At 44.6% G+C, this 17,065-nt stretch overlaps 1 protein-coding gene across 1 annotated transcript in view; it reads left to right on the top strand.

The window, feature by feature from the left end:
* ryk (receptor like tyrosine kinase) overlaps positions 1-17,065 on the top strand; it is a 137,274-nt gene that overhangs the window by 70,920 nt on the left and 49,289 nt on the right. The window contains exon 11 of the mRNA XM_052018855.1: positions 1,092-1,224. Coding sequence (XP_051874815.1) covers positions 1,092-1,224 — 133 coding nt within the window. The remainder of the gene's footprint in view (positions 1-1,091; positions 1,225-17,065) is intronic.

The raw sequence follows: 17,065 nt of genomic DNA, 5'->3' as shown, positions 1-17,065 counted from the left end.
ATTGGCATCTTGGTTGGCATGGACGAATTGGGCTGAAGGGCCCATTTCTCTACTGTCTCACTCTGTGACTCAAATACAAAATATGCATAAGTGTAGACAAGGCACATGATCAACCATTATCTCAAATAGCGGGGCAGGCTCGAGGAAATATGTGGCCTTCTTTGACTTCTACTTCTTAATTTCTTACAACAGATTATAAAGTTTTGAATCCTTAGTGTATTCTGAAGCCTCTCCCCATTGAACATATCCCTGCCTTTTCTCCTTCCACATTGGCCATTATTTCTGATAAACCTTAATTAGCTTTGACAGTTACTTGAAGTTGCACTGCCATGTGTAGGGCACTTTAAAGTTGTGCCTCCATGGCATTTACAGTAGATTTACCAACAGTCCAGTAGGAAAGAGGAAATCACCATGACTGTTTCTCATGGTTTTTCTGACCTAGGTACCAGAGATTGTGTGCTGTGCTATGGCAATAAGCTCTGGCCTGGCAGCAAACATCACACTTAGCAACAAGCTCCGGCATCACAAATTATTCCTAGCAGCCTGAAGTTAATACTCATCCATGAGAGGTGGCTGGGTTGAGGAATGACCTCACCAGCTGTCAAAGATACAGGACTGATGGCCTTTGCAGCAGGAGGGTCAAAATAAGGGTGGGGTGGGGAGGGAGGCGAAGAAGGTAAGGAGATTGTGGAAAGGGAAGGCGGAGGTGGTGGAAGGAGGGTGAAATGGGGCTTGGGGGATGGTGCAGAAGCAGAGGATAATGGTTAGGGGATGGAAGCAAGGCCAAAAGGGGGTGGGGTAGTTGGACAGAGAAGAATGAAGTTTAGGAGAAAGGAAACACAGGAAAGGAGGAGATTGTTCCCCAATACTAACTGAGGTGTCTGGACCAGCCTCTAGAATACAATGCCATTACTATTGGCATTGAAATGCAACTCTATTTTATTTATTAATATTTTAGAACCTGTTGACTTCTGAAAGATACCAAATTACAAATTGAGCCTTGTGTGTGATTAGGAATATGGTGTCACTGGCCATTGACGAACAAGAGCTGTTGTTTGATTGTGACTAATGTTGTGTTGTTTTTGGTGCAGAAACCTTTTGCCCATCAGTCACGTTTGCATAGAGGATGGGGAGAGGCCCATGGTATTGCTGCCCTACATGAATTGGGGAAATCTAAAGCTCTTCCTTCGACAATGCAAGCTTGCTGAAGCCAACAATCCACAGGTAACTTTGAGGTCATTTTTTTTTACAATTTATAAAGTCAGAGAGAGATATGGCACAGAAATTGTATCCCTCTATTCTGCTGAGCCATTCTTCATTCTACCCACATTTGGTACTATAAGCCTTGTGTTCCATCAGCACACACACATTCTTGCAGTAGCCACTTTTTCTCTCTCAACTCCTCACCACACTTCCACCAGGGCATGGAATGCGTTGCCTGGGGCGGTGGTGGAGGCAGGTACATTGGTCAAATTCAAGAGATTGCCAGATAAGCATATGGAGGAATTTAAAATAGAGGGATATGTGGGAGGACGGGGTTAGATAGTTTTAGGTGAAGTTTAAAGGTCAGCACAACATTGTGGGCCAAAGGGCCTGTATTGTGCTGTACTATTCTATGATTCACACTATAAGTGAGCCTGGGGAGTTTGTGGATCATGATGGTGTAGCCAGTAATGCTGCTGCCTCACAGTTCCAGTGATCCTGACCTCTGCTGTCTGTGTGGAGTTTGCATATTTTCCCTGTGACACAGTGGGTTTCCTTCAAATGCTCTGGTTTCCTCCTACATCCTTAATACATAAGTTTATTGTTAGATTAATTGGCCGCCACGTCTAGCATGCAAGTGTGTTGTAGACTCACTGGGGTTTGGTAGGGGGGGAAACGATGGGAATGTGGGGAAAATAAAAGTAGGATTCTAGAGTCATGGAGTTAAACAGCACGGAGACAGGCCCTTCAGTCCAACTGGTCCATGCCGACCAAGATGCCGCATCCGAGCTAATCCCATTTATCAGCGTTTGGCCCATCACCTTCTAAACCTTTCCAATCCATGTACCTGTCCAATTTTCTTTCAAAAGTTGTTATTGTACTTGCCTCAACCACTTCTTCTGGCAGCTCATTCCACATAGATACCACCCTTTGTGTGAAAAAAAATTTGCCCCTCAAGTTCCTATTAAATCTTTCCCCTCTCACCTTAAACCTATGCCTGCTCGTTCTTGATTCCCCAACACAGGGACAAAGACTGAGTGCATTCACCCTTTCTATGCTCCTCATGATTTTATACACTTCTATAAGATCACCTTTCAGTCTCCTACGTTCTAAGCCTGTCCAACCTCTCTCTATAACTTAGTCCCTCAAGTCCTGGCAACATACTTGTAAATCTTTTCTGAACTCTTTCCAGTTTATTAACATCTTTCCTATAGCAGGGCGACCAAAACTGAACACAATACTCCAAGTACGGCCTCACCAGCGTCCTGTACAACTGCACCATGACCTCTCAACTCCTATTCTCAGTGCCCTGGCTGATGAAGGCCAATGTGCCAAAAGCCTTCTTCACCACCCTGTCTACCTGTGACTCTACTGTCAATGAACTATGTACTTGTACTCCAAGCTCTGTCTGTTCTCCAACACTTCCCAGGGCCCTACCATTCCCTGTGAAAGTCCTACCTGGATTTGACTTTCCAAAATGTAACATCTTGCACTTATCCAAATTTAGCTCCATTTGCCATTCCTCAGCCCACTTACTCAGCTGATCAAGACCCCCTGTAATTTTTTGATAACCTTCTTCATTGTCCACCACACCATCTACTTTAGTGTCCTCTACAAACTTACTAACCATGCCTTATACATTCTTATCCAAATCATTGATATAGATGACAAACAACAATGGACCCAGCACCGACCCCTGAGGCACACCACTAGTCACAGGCCTCCAGTCCGAGAAACAATCTTCCACCATCACCTTCTGATTTTTACCATCAAGCCAATTGTGTATCCAATTAGCTAGATCTCCCTGGATTCCATGCGATCTAACCTTCCAGAGCAGCCTACAATGTGGAACCTTATCAAAGGCCTTACTGAAGTCATATAAGCCAAGTCTACCGCCCTGCCCTCATTGATTTTCTGTGTAAGATTAGTGTTGGATTATTGTGACTGTGTGCTTGATGGTTGATGAGAGCTGGGGGTGGGGGGATAGGGCTATGGGAGGAAGTGTTAGTGGTGGGGATGGGCCAAGGGGTTTGTTTCTATGCTGTATGGCTCTGCATGTTCTAGGCACAGGCTACTGCATGGCCAGAGCACATTGGAGATGGTCAGTGTACGACCATCTGAGAAGGCAAGAAGAGCAGCAATCTTCACTGGACTTGCTGAAACCATGGTTGTTATCTCTCTGGGTGTAATTCCTGTGGACAGGCAGGTGATGAGGATTCCGAGAAGAAAAGGAACATTTCATTGTGTGGTTCGATTCATGTTATTTATTTCCTTTGGGTTAGATTGAAGCCCATTGTGTTTGTATCAGAATCAGATTTATTATCACTGACATATGACATGAAATTTGTTGTTCTGTGGCAGCAGTACAGTGCAAAGACACAAAATCTACAAATTACAAAAATAAATAGTGCAAAAAAAAAGGAATAATGAAGTAGTGTTCATGGGTTCATAGATCGTTCAGAAATCTGATGGCGGAGGGGAAGCTGTTCCTGAATTGTTGAGTTTGGGTCTTCAGGCTCCTGTACCACCTCCCTGATGGTGTTAATGAGAAGAGGGCATGTCCCAGATGGTAAGGGTCCTTAATGATGGATGTTGCCGCCTTAAGGCACCGCCTCTTGAAGATGTCCTTGATGGTGGGGAGCGTTGTGCCTGTGATGGAGCTGGCTGAGTCTATAACCCTCCGCAGCCTCTTGCGATCCTGTGCATTGGAGGTTCCATACCAATGTGTGAAAGTCACAAAGCTGCTTTGACGGTGCAACCATCTGACCCCATAATGTTGTTTTATTTTGAGTTCAATGCATTCTTGCCGCTTAGGATTTATATCTACTTGAGTTTAAAAAAACAGAGGTGATCTCATTGAAACATACAAAGTTCTTACATAGAAACATAGAAAAACTACAGCACAATTCAGGCCCTTCAGTCCACAAAGCTGTGCTGAACATGTCCCTACCCTAGAAATTACTAGACTTACCCATAGCCCTCTATTTTTCTCAGCTCCATGTACCTATCCAGCAGTCTCTTAAAAGACCCTATTGTATCTGCCTCCACCACTGTTGCCGGCAGCCCATTCCACGCACTCACCACTCTCTGAGTAAAAAACTTACCCCTGACATCTCCCCTATACCTACTCCCCAGCACCTTAAACCTATGTCCTCTTGTGGCCACCATTTCAGCCCTGGGGAAAAGCCTCTGACTACCTACCCGATCAATACCTCTCGTCATCTTATATACCTCTATCAGGTCCCCCCTCATCCTCCGTTGCTCCAAGGAGAAAAGGCCGCGTTCCCTCAACCTGCTTTCATAAGGCATGCTTCGCATTCCAGGCAGCATCCTAGTAAATCTCCTCTGCACCCTTTTTATGGCTTCCACATCCTTCCTGTAGTGAGGAGACCAGAACTGAGCACAGTACTCCAAGTGGGGTCTGACCAGGGACCTATATAGCTGCAACAAGACCTCTCGGCTCCTCCTTATAGAGCTTGAGTAAAAACTTGAATGATGCTTCCCCTGTCTAGAAACAGGGCTCAGCCTCAAAATAAGGACCAGGCCATTCAGGACATAGAAGGGATAGAAGACATAGAATCGTTGGAATTCTGTACCCAGGAGGGATGTTGCAGCTTGGTCACAGTATATCCTTCAGGTAGAAATCAATTAGGTTTTGGATAAGAAAGAAAATGAGAGAATTAATCACCAGGATAGGATGTAGAAAGAAATGGAGTTAGTGCAAGAGAATGATCATGATCCTACTGAATGCTGGAGCAGGAATGAGGAGCTGAATTGTCTACTCCTGCTGTTTCTACCTCAGATTATCACATTTCCTTATGGCTGCCTTATTTCTAATCAGTACTCTGACAAACAATAGAATCATAGAATTGTACAGCACAGAAACGGGCCCTTTCAGCTCACTCGTCCATACCGACCGTGATGCCTATCTATACTAATCCCATTTGCTTAAATTAGGCCCATATCCTCCTCCTCCTCCTTTCCTATTCAAGTACCTGTCCAAATGCCTTTTAAACATTCTAATTGTATCTGCCTTTACCACCTCCACTCGCAGCTCGTTTCAAGTAACCACCACCTTTTTTGTGGAAAAACTTACCCCTCAGATCTCCTATAAATTTCTCCTCTCTCCCCTCTTAAATTAAATCTGTTCCTTCTAGTTCAAGAGCACGCTACCCTGGGAAAAAGACTGTGGCTATCTATGCTATCTATGACACTTATAATTTTATAAACATCTATAAGGCCAGTCGTCAGCCTCCTATGTTGAGTGAGAGTAAACCCAGACTATCCAATCTCTCCTTGTAACTGCAGCCCTCCATTCCAGACAATCTCTTCTGCATTCTCTATTGCTACCACATTCTTACTGTAGTGGGGCAACCAGAACTGTACACAATACTCAAGTGTGGTCTAACCAATGTTTTGTACAGCTGCATCATGATGTTGCAACTCGTATTCATTTGCTGTTTGAAGGCCTATAGACTACTCCCAACAAAGAGTTCTTTGCTTTTCCTCATTTTGTTGCAAATAGGTTCTATTTAATCTCCAGAGCAGGAATATTGCTTCCTAATATCTTCAATGTAAGTGTGACCCCACTTCCTTGTCTATTCTGTTGAAATATTAACTACTCCAGTCTTGGCCTCAGTCTTGGTCACCCAAACTTGGCAGACCCTTGTACAGTGGCATGCAAAAGTTTGGATACCCCGGTCAAAATTTCTGTTACTGTGAATAGTTAAGTGAGTAGAAGAAGAACTGATCTCCAAAAGTCATAAAGTTAAAGATGAAACATTCTTTTCAACATTTTAAGCAAGATTGGTGTATTATTTTTGTTTTATACAATTTAAGAGTGGGAAAAAAAGGAAAGGAGCACCATGCAAAAGTTTGGGCACCCCAAGAGATTTGAGCTCTCAGATAACTTTTACCAAGGTCTCAGACCTTCATTAGCTTGTTAGGGTGATGACTTGTTCACAGTCATCGTTAGGAAAGGCCAGGTGATGCAAATTTCAAAACTTTATAAATACCCTGACTCCTCAAACCTTGTTCCAACAATCAGTAGCCATGGGCTCCTCTAAGCAGCTGCCTAGCACTCTGAAAATTAAAATAAATGATGCCCACAAAGCAGGAGAAGGCTATAGGAAGATAGCAAAGCGTTTTCAGATAGCCATTTCGTCAGTTCATTATGTAATTAAGAAATGGCAGTTAACAGGAACGGTGGAGGTCAAGTTGAGGTCTGGAAGACTAAGAAAACTTTCTGAGAGAACTGATCGTAGAATTGCTAGAAAGGCAAATAAAAACCCCTGTTTGACTGCAAAAGACCTTCAGGAAGATCTAGCAGACTCTGGAGCACTGTTCTACTGTCCAGCGACACCTGCACAAATATGACCTTCATGGAAGAGTCATCAGAAGAAAACCTTTCCTGCGTCCTCACCTCAAAACTCAGCGTCAGAAGTTTGCAAAGGAACATCTAAACAAGCCTGATGCATTTTGGAAACAAGTCCTGTGGACTGATGAAGTTAAAATAGAACTTTTTGGCTGCAATGAGCAAAGGTATGTTTGGAGAAAAAAGGGTGCAGAATTTCATGAAAATAACACCTCTCCAACTGTTAAGCATGGGGGTGAATCGATCATACTTTGGGCTTGTGTTGCAGCCAGTGGCATGGGGAACATTTCACTGGTAGAGGGAAGAATGAATTCAATTAAATACCAGCAAATTCTGGAAGCAAACATCACGCTGTCTGTAAAAAAAAAAAGCTGTAGTTGAAAAGAGGATGGCTTCTACAACAGGATAATGATCCTAAACACACCTCAAAATCCACAATGGACTACCTCAAGAGGCACAAGCTGAAGATTTTGCCATGGCAAATACTAGAGGGTATGCAATTAAGGTGAGAAGGGGAATATTTAAAGGAACAGGGTATAAGGAGAGCTAAAAGGGGCCATGAAATGTCCTTGGCGAGTAGCATATATACATTAGAAACAAGGATAACTAGTGAGAGGATAGGACCACTCATGGACAAAGGAGGGAACATGTGCTTTGAGATGGAGGATGTGAGTAAACTTCTAAATAAGTACGTTGTGTTGGTATTTACCAAGGAGAAGCAAGTGGAGGATAGTGAGATCAGTGACAAGCATGATAATCTGCTAGGGCATTTTGAGATAAAGAAGCAGTGTTGCATCTCTTGAAGAACATTAAGGTGGATGAGTCTCTAGGGCCTGACGGGATATACCCCAGGTTATTGAGAAAGGCAAGAAATGAGATGCTGGGGCCTCGACCAAGATTTTCATGTCCTCTCTAGCCTCAGGCAAGGTCCTGGAGAACTGGCAAGTAGCTAATGTTGTTCTATTATTCAAGAAGGGAAATAAGAATAATCCTGGAAACTATAGACCGGTAAGCGTCTCATCAGTAGTAGGGAAGCTATTGGAGCCAGAGGAAGTAGGCAAGGTACTAAACGAGTACTTCGCATCAGTATTCACCGAGGCGAAAGACATAGACAACAGTGAGATCAGGGAAGGGGTACGCTGATAGTCCATAGCTCTCTGTAAGTGGCCATACAAATAGATAGGGTGGTAAAGGAGGCAAATGGCATGTTTGCCTTCATTGGTTGGGGTATTGAGTTTAAGAGTAAGGAAGTCATGTTGCAGCTATAAAAATTTGGTTAGGACGCACTCTGGGTATTGTGTGCAATTCTGGTCATCTCATTACAGGAAGGATGTGGAGCATTTAGAAAAGGTACCATAGAACAATTCAGCACAACACAGGCCCTTCGGCCCACCATGTTGTGCCACCCTTCAAACTACACCTAAGACTATATTAACCCCTTCTTCCCACATATCATTCTATCTTAAGTTCCTCCATATGCTTATCTAGTAATCTCTTGAACTTGTCCAATGTATCAGCGTCCACCACCACCTCAGGCAGCGCATTCCATGCACCAACCACTCTCTGGGTGAAAAACCTCCCTCTGACATCTCCCTTGAACTTCCCACCCATTACCTTAAAGCCATGTCCTCTTGTTTTGAGCATTGGTGCCCTGGAAAAGAGGCGCTGGCTGTCCACTTCCTCTCAATATCTTGTATACCTCTATCATGTCTCCCCCTCATTCTCCTCCTCTCCAATGAGAACAGCCCTAGCTTCTTTAGTCTCTCCTCGTAATCCATACTCTCTAATCCAGGCAGCATCCTGGTAAATCTCCTCTGCACCCTCTCCAGCGCCTCCACATCCTTCCTATAATGAGGCAACCAGAACTGGACACAGTACTCCAAGTGTGGTCTAACCAGAGTTTTGTAAAGCTGCATCATCACTTCACGGCTCTTAAACTCGATCCCCCGACTTATGAAAGCTAACATCCCATAAGCTTTCTTAACTACCCTATCTACCTGTGAGGCGACTTTCAGTGATCTGTGGATATGAACCCCCAGATCCCTCTGCTCCTCCATGCAGCCCAGGATCCTGCCATTAACCTTGTACTCCGCCTTGGAGTTTGTCCTTCCAAAGTGTATGACCTCACACTTCTCAGGATTGAACTCCATCTGCCACTTGTCAGCCCAGCGCTGTATCTTATCAATATCCCTCTGCAAGCTTCAACAGCCCTCCTCACTGTCCACAACACCACCAATCTTTGCGTCATCTGCAAACTTGCTAACCCAGCCTTCTACCCCCTCATCCAAGTCGTTAATAAATATCACAAAAAGTAGACGTTACAGAACCGATCCCTGTGGGACACCACTAGTCACAGCCCTCCAATCCGACTGCACTCCCTCCACCACAACCCTCTGCTTTCTACAGGCAAGCCAATTCTGAATCCACACGGCCAAGCCTCCCTGGATCCCTTGGCCTCTGACCTTCTGAAGAAGTCTACCATGTGGAACCTTGTCAAACGCCTTACTAAAATCCATGTAGACCACATCCACTGAACTACCCTCATCAATCTTCCTGGTCACCACCTCAAAGAAGCCTATCAGGCTTGTGAGGCAAGACCTTCCCTTCACAAAGCCATGCTGGCTGTCCCTAATCAGTCCATCACTCTCTAAATGCTCATAGATCCTATCTCTTAGAATCCTTCCTAACAGCTTACCCACCACAGACGTAAGGCTCACCGGCCTGTAATTCCCTGGACTATCCCTACTACCTTTTTTGAATAAGGGGACAACATTCGCCACTCTCCAATCCTCCGGTACCATCCCCGTGGACAACGAGGACTCAAAGATCCTAACCAACGGTTCAGCAATCTCCTCCCTCGCCTCATGAAGCAGCCTGGGGAATATTCCGTCAGGCCCCGGGGACTTATCTGTCCTAATATTTTCTAACAATTCCAACACATCCTCTCTCTTGATATCTACATACTCTAGAACATTACCCTCACCAACACTGTCCTCAGCATCATCAAGACCCTTTTCCTTGGTGAATACTGAAGAGAAGTATTCATTGAGAACCTCACCCACTTCCACAGTTTCCAGGCACATCCTCCCACCTTTGTCTTTAATCGGACCTACCTTTACCCTAGCCATCCTTCTGCTCTTCACATACGAGTAAAAAGCCTTGGGATTCTCCTTAACCCTACTCGCCAAAGCCTTTTCATGTCCCCTTCTCGCTTTCCTCGGCCCCTTCTTAAGTTCCTTCCTTGCTACTCTATATTCCTCATGAGCCCTGTCCGATCCTTGCTGCTTACACCTTATGTATGCTGCCGCCTTCTTCCTAACTAGTTGTTCCACCTCTCTTGTCACCAATGGTTCCTTCACCCTACCATTCCTTCTCTGCCTCACCGGGACAAATTTATCCCTAACATCCTGCAAAAGCTCCATGAACATCGACCATATCTCCATGGTACATTTCCCTTCAAAAATGTCATCCCAATTTACACTCCCAAGTTCTCACCTTATAGACTCATAATTTGCCTTTGCTCCTATCCCTGTCCATGACAATTCTAAAGGTATGGAGCAATGGTCACTCCCCCAAATGCTCACCCACCGATAGATCTGTCACCTGTCCCAGTTTATTACCTAAAACTAGATCTAATATGGCATTCCCTCTAGTCGGCCTGTCAACATACTGTGTCAGGAATCCGTCCTAAACACACTTAACAAACTGCATCCCGTCTAAACCCTTGGCACTAAATAGGTGCCAATCAATATTTGGAAAGTTGAAGTCTCCCATTATAATTACCCTGTTATTTTTGCATCTTTCCAAAAACTGCCTCCCAATCTGCTCCTCAGTATCCCTACTGCTACGGGGGGGCCTATAGAATACTCCCAGGAGGGTAACTGCCCCTTTCTTGTTCCTAACTTCCACCCATATTGACTCTAGAGAGGATCCTTCTACATTACCCTTTCAGCAGCTGTAACAGTGTCCCTGATCAGTACCACCACCCCTCCTCCTCTTCTCCCCCCCTCCCTATCCCTTTTAGAACTCTGAAAACCAGGAATATTCAATTACCATTCCTGCCCTGATGTCAGCCATGTCTCTGTGATAGTCACAATATCATAGTCCCATGTACTTATCCAAGCTCTCAGTTCATCTCCCTTATTCCTGATGCTTCTCGCATTTAAGTAAAGGTACTTTAGCCCATCCACCTTACTACTTTTATAGCCTGTACTCTGCTTCTCCTTCCTCAAAGCCTCTCTACCTGTCAGATCTGATTTTTCCCCATCCCCTTCTTCCTCCGACCTACTCCTCTGGTTCCCTTCCCCCTCGCAATCTAGTTTAAACCCTCCTGAACCACCCTAGCAAACCTGGCCACAAGGATATTGGCCCCCCTCAGGTTCGGGTGTAACCCGTCCTCTCTGTACAGGTCCCACCTTCCCCAGAAGAGATCCCAGTGATCCAAAAATCTAAAACCCTCCCTCCTGCACCAACTTCTCAGCCACGCATTTATTTAATGTCTCCTCCTATTCCTACCTTTACTATTGCATGGCACTGGCAGCAATCCTGAGATTGCTACCCTCAAGGTCCTGTTCTTTAGCCTTCTGCCTAGCTCGCTAAACTCACTTTTCAGGGCCTCATCCCTCTTTCCACCTATGTCGTTGGTACCAACATGAACCACGACTTCTGGCTGTTCTCCCTCCTGCTCTAGAATCCTGTGGACCTGATCAGTGACATCCCGGACCCTGGCACCTGGGAGGCAACATACCATCCGGGATTCATGCTCACTGCCACAGAACCTCCTATCTGTTTCCCTGACTATCGAGTCCCCTATCACTGCTGCCTTCCTCTTCTCCTCCCTTCCCTTCTGAGCAGCAGGACCGGTCCCAGTGCCATAGTCCTGGCTACTGCTGCTAGGTCCCGGCAGGTCATCTCCCTCAACAGCCTCCAAAGCGGAAAACCTGTTACTGAGGGGAACAGCCTCCAGGGTCCTCTGCTCTACCTGCCTGTTTGTTTTCTTTTTCCTTTTCCCTCCCCTGACAGTCACCCTTCTATCTACTTCCTGGACTCCAGAATTACCTGCTCTAAGGGGGGTGACCGACTCCTTATGTACAGTACCTACAAAACTCTTCCCCCTCCCTGATGCTGTGCAGTGTTTGAAGCTGCAACTCCAGCTCATCAGTTGTGAGCCGAAGTTCCTCCAGCTTCAAGCGCTTACTGCAGGTGTGGCCATCGTGGACCGCAGCAAGATCCACTAGCTCCCACATCAAGCAGCTGCAGCACACCACAATGTCCTCCATCTGAACTAACTTCTTTTCCCCCCTAGTTTTTCTACTTAAAAATTTATAACAGATAACAGGTAAACCTTACCTTTACCTACCTACCAGCTACTCACCTGCCTTGCCCCTTTATGCCTAAGCCCCTTAAGCCAAATCCTGACCACTCTGCTCCCTCTCACTCCACTGCCCCCTCTGATGCTGCCCGCTGGATATGGCGGTTTGCTTTTTAAACTGCCCGCGCCTTACCTGCCGATGCCACGCGCCTGCGCAGTCCAGCCCCCACTATTCCCGATTTAAAAACTTATAAAACAACTTAAAAAAGAACCTTATAAAATCTAACCCTTATAATAAAAACCCTACTTAAAAAAAAAAGAAAAAACTTATCTGCTCCGAAGTTCTGACATCTTCCAAAGTGAAACCCACGAAGCCTCCCTAGATAACCTACAAAATAGGTTTACCAAAATGCTGCCTGAATTAGAGGGTATGAGCTATAAGGAGAGATTGGTCAAACTTGGGTTGTTTTCTCTGGAGCGTCAGAGGCTGAGGGGAAACCTGATGGAAGTGTATAAAATTATGAGATGTATAGATATGGTAGTCAGAATCTTTTTCCAAGGGTAGAAATGGCAAATACCAGAGGATATGCATTTAAGGCGAGAGGGGAAAATTTAAAGGAGATGTGTGGGGCAAGTTTTTTTTCCCACATAGAAATTGATAGTTGCCTGAAATAGGAAGCAGATATGATATTGGCGTTTCAGAGGCCTTTAGTAGACACATGAATATGCAGGGAATGGAGAGATATAGATCATATACAGGCAGAAAATATTCAGTTTAAATTGGCATCATGTTCATCGCAGACACTGTGGGCTGAAGGGCCTGTTCCTGTGCTTTATTGTTCTATGTTGATATCAAGAAGGAGATGGTGTTGGGACCCCCAAAGGGCATTAAGATGAATAACTCCCCAGGGCCTGATGGGATATACCCCAGATTATTGAGAGAAGCAAGAGATGAGATTGCTGGGGACTTGACAGATATTTGCATCCTCCTTAGCCATAGGTGAATCCCAGAGGACTGGAGAATCGCCAATATTATTCCTCTATTTAGGAAGGGCAGTAGGGACAAATCAAGAAGTTATATAGGCCAGTGAGCCTTACGTCAGTGGTAGGGAATTTACTGGAGAAGATTCTTTGGGATTGGATCTACTTACATCTAGAAAAGCATAGACTTATTTGGGATAGTCAGCATGACTTTGTGCAGGGGAGGTCATGTTTTACAAACTTGGCTGAGTTTTTTGAGGAGGTGAAGAAGATGATTGATGAGGGTAGGGCAGTGGATGTTGTCTACATGGTTGGACAGACTTGGATTGTTTTCTCTGGAGCAGGTTGATAGGGTAGATTGTCAGAGTCCAGGGTGGAAATGTCAAATACTAGAGAGCACAGCTTTAAGGTGAGAGGGGGAACGTTTGAAGGAGATCTACAAGGCAGTTTTTTTTTTGCACAGAATGATAGGTGCCTGGAACGTACAGTCAGGGGAGATGGTGGAAGCAGATACGATGGTAATGCTTAAGAGGCATTTAGAGAACATGAACATGCAGGGAATGGAGAGATATGGACCATGTGCAGGCAGATGGGATTAGATAAATTGGCGTCATGGTCTGTACAGACATTGTGGGCTGAAGGGCCTGTTGCTATGCTGTACTGTTCTATGTTCTAGCTTCTTTTTCCTGTCCAATCACCTATTTTTAATTCCTCTGTAATGCAAGAATATATCTTTTTTAGCTTTGAATACACCTTGTGACTCAGCAATCATGACTTCCTGGAGGATCCTCTAAGAGAAGAAAATCTTCTTTGTTTCAATCTTGATGAAAATGTAACCGTGTTGAAGAAATGTGCTTAAGTGACTAAAGTACAGGTTCAGTACAATATTTGATGAGTTAATACCTGGAATGGGTAGGTTATCTTGTGTGAAAAGGTTGGATAGGCTGGGCTTGTATTTGCTGAAGTTTAGAAAAGTGAGAGGGGACTTGATTAAGGCACAGAATCCAAGGGGGTTTTGACACGGTGGATGTGGAGAAGATGTTTCCTCTTGCGTTGGGAGAATCTAGGAAAATAAGGGGACACCCTTTTAAGACAGAGCTTTAAATATTTTCCATGGAGGTCATGAATCTTTGAACTCTCTTCAAAGGAAAGTAGATAGATTCTTGATAAGCAGTTGGTGAAAGATTACTGTGGGAATGCAGAGTTGAGGTTCCATGATCTCATGATCCCAAGCAGGCTTGGGTTAGGAGTGGAGGGGCGGGGGGAGTGTTTGATTCCTGTTCCAAAGTCATCTGTTCATAACCCAATATCCATAGGCGATGTCCCCTAGTCCAAAGTCAGGGCAACCATCTTGACAATATCCACACTACGCAGTGTGGTGGTAGGTGAGTGGTTACCCAATTAGTACCCTCCCTGTGCACAAAGTGCTTTCTGATTTCATTGCTGAATGCCCTTGCTCCAGTTATAAAATTATATTTGCGTATTCCAGTTGGGCACAGTTCAAATAGTTTCTCTACATTCACTCTATCAAATCCTTTCAAACAAATCAACTAGATCGCACATGAATCCTGAAACGTCAAAGAAATACAAGCCAAGTATATGCAACTTCTACTCATAATTTCAAATCCCTAAACCAGGCTTTCTAATCTCAGAGAGCATGTACCTCTGCAAATGGGATTTCAATTTACAAACTGCTCATTTGAAAAATCTGACTTTGCTTAAGCACTCGTACTGATGTTAACACAAGCTCTTAAAGCTTCAGCACATGTACAGCAGTAGATCTGGAACGGAGTTCCTCTGTAACATCAAGGGAACTAGTCATAAGCATCCCATGATGACTTCCCAAGACACAGAATGAATAAAACAAAACAGGAATTCTCATGCTGACTTTTTTCCCATGTTGGTTTCTTCTGCTTGTTACCCTGTCAGTGTCCTTTCAACATGACACAAAAGCATGAACAAAAGTAAAGCAATTAATCTTCAGGAATAGTGAATATTGAAATAGGAGACAGGACAGATGAATGTTTGACAGGTACAGGAGGGAGGTCTTCAGGTTTTTGGATCATTGGGATCTCTTCTGGGGTAGGTAGCACCATACACAAAGAATCAGTTGCACTGAATTGGAGAGGGACCACTATCTTTGCAGGGAGGTTTGCTAGCTGTGCTCAGGAGGGTTGAAATTAGTGAGCCAGGGGTTTGGAACCCAGGATGACAGTGCAGTAAGTGGGGAAACTGACTGTATGTGGAATATAGAACAGGCAAGTCCAGTGAGAAGAGCAGACAGGGACAGGAGGAGAAATGTGAGAGGACCAGGAGGCTTAACTGCATTTACTTTGATGCAAGGAGCCTCACGGGTGAGGCGGATGAGCTGAGTGCATGGATCAGCACATGGGATTATGATATTGTTGCAGTCAAGGAAATGTGGTTGAGGGAAGGACAGGTCTGACAACTCGATGTTCTGGGGTATAGAGGTTTTGAATGTGATGGGGGGAGTAAAATTGGAGGGCGTACTGCACTGCTAGTTGGAGACCATTATAGCAGTACTCGGAGGAAATTTTAGAGGGATCGGCCAATGAGGCTGTATGGGTAGAACACAGGAATAAGAAAGGGGTGATCACTGATATATGTAGGCCTCCAAATAGTCAGCCGGAATTAGAAGAACAGATATGTAGAATGATATCACAGATATCACAGAAGGGTGTAAAATGAATAGGGTTGTAGTAGTGGAGGATTTTAACTTTCCCAATATTGAGTGGGATTGCCCTAGTACAAGGGGCTTGGGTGGGGGGAGGGGGGTGGAATTCATAAAATGCATTCAATCAGGTTCTTTGAAGATGTATGTAGAGAATCCTACCAAGGAGGAGGCTGTAATTGACCCTATCTTATGGAATGAGGATGAACAAGTAATTGCAGTGTCTGTGGAAAAACCCTTTGGGAACAGTGACCATAGTTCCATAAGCTTCAAGGTCATGATGGAGTCATACAGGATGGAAATAGGCTCCTCGGACCAACTGATCCATGCCGACCAAGATTGGCAATTAAGCTAGTCCCATTTGCCTGCATTTTGGCCCATATCCCTCTAAACCTTTCTTATCCACGTACCCGTCCAAATGTCTTTTAAATGTTGTCATTGCACCTGCCTCAACCACTTCCTCGAGCAGTTTGTTCCATGTATGCATTACCCTCTGTGTGGAAAAACTTCCCTCTCAATTCCATTTTAAATCTTTCCCCTCCCACCTTAAACCTTCTAGTTTTTGATTCCCTTTCCTGGGAAAAAGACAGACCATCCACCTTACCTAGATCCTGATGCAGGGTTTCGACCCAAAATGTCAACAATTCCTTTCCTCCCACAGATGCTACCTGAGCCGCTGAGCTCCTCCAGCAGATTGTTTGTTGATCCATCTATGCCCCTCATTATTTTCTACACCACTGACCAGAACTGAATAGGGTTTGATTCCTGCAGACCAGAACTGGTATGTGACCTTGGCTAGCTGCAGTCCATGTCTCAGCACATTACATTCAAGTCTCAGAACTACCCTCTATTTCTATGAAGTGTTAGAATCAGAACAGATGGATGGCAGAGATGTGCAGTAATGCAGTGTCTTCTTCCACCTGTCAGAGTCTCTCATTCTCACTGCAGCAATAGGATTTTATCGGAATCTGCAATGATAAAGCCACAACAGTGTGATCATGATGAGGACCAGTGGGCAGTAAGAGAGATGGTTACAGAAGTTAAAAATGTTTACAGTCAGCAAGTCAAGATATTATGGGTTGTGAAAGAACAAGTGCATCACCATTGATTTCCAAAGCTCCACTGATGACTGGGTACATGAAGTGTCGCTCCTGTTGACCAGTATCCACTACCCTAATTACAGTATGGTTGAGAGCAGAGGGACAGAAGAACCTAGGTATGGGCAGCCTGTGTGTGTCAGAGTGCTTGAGTATTAAATATATGTGAGTGCAATAATGTTTATGTCAAATGATATATTTGGCAGCCACTGCAAATATTGACAGCTGAAGTAAACTTCTCTTCCTGCACTGCAGCCAGGTCTGTGTTGCCTAAGTCAACATTACTCTGTCTTGTTCCTTTCTCCTATTGACAAATTATTTACCAAAAGTGGCCTGGAAAGTCTTGGAGCATTGAGAGGCATTTAAGAACATGTTACGGACTCGGTGAAAGTCCCTTTAAGATAGGG

The sequence above is a fragment of the Pristis pectinata genome, chromosome 6 (assembly GCF_009764475.1).
Source record: "Pristis pectinata isolate sPriPec2 chromosome 6, sPriPec2.1.pri, whole genome shotgun sequence".
Lineage (NCBI taxonomy): Eukaryota > Metazoa > Chordata > Chondrichthyes > Rhinopristiformes > Pristidae > Pristis > Pristis pectinata.
The sequence above is the reverse complement of the archived record's forward strand: the minus strand, read 5'-3'. Positions and strand labels throughout refer to the sequence as shown.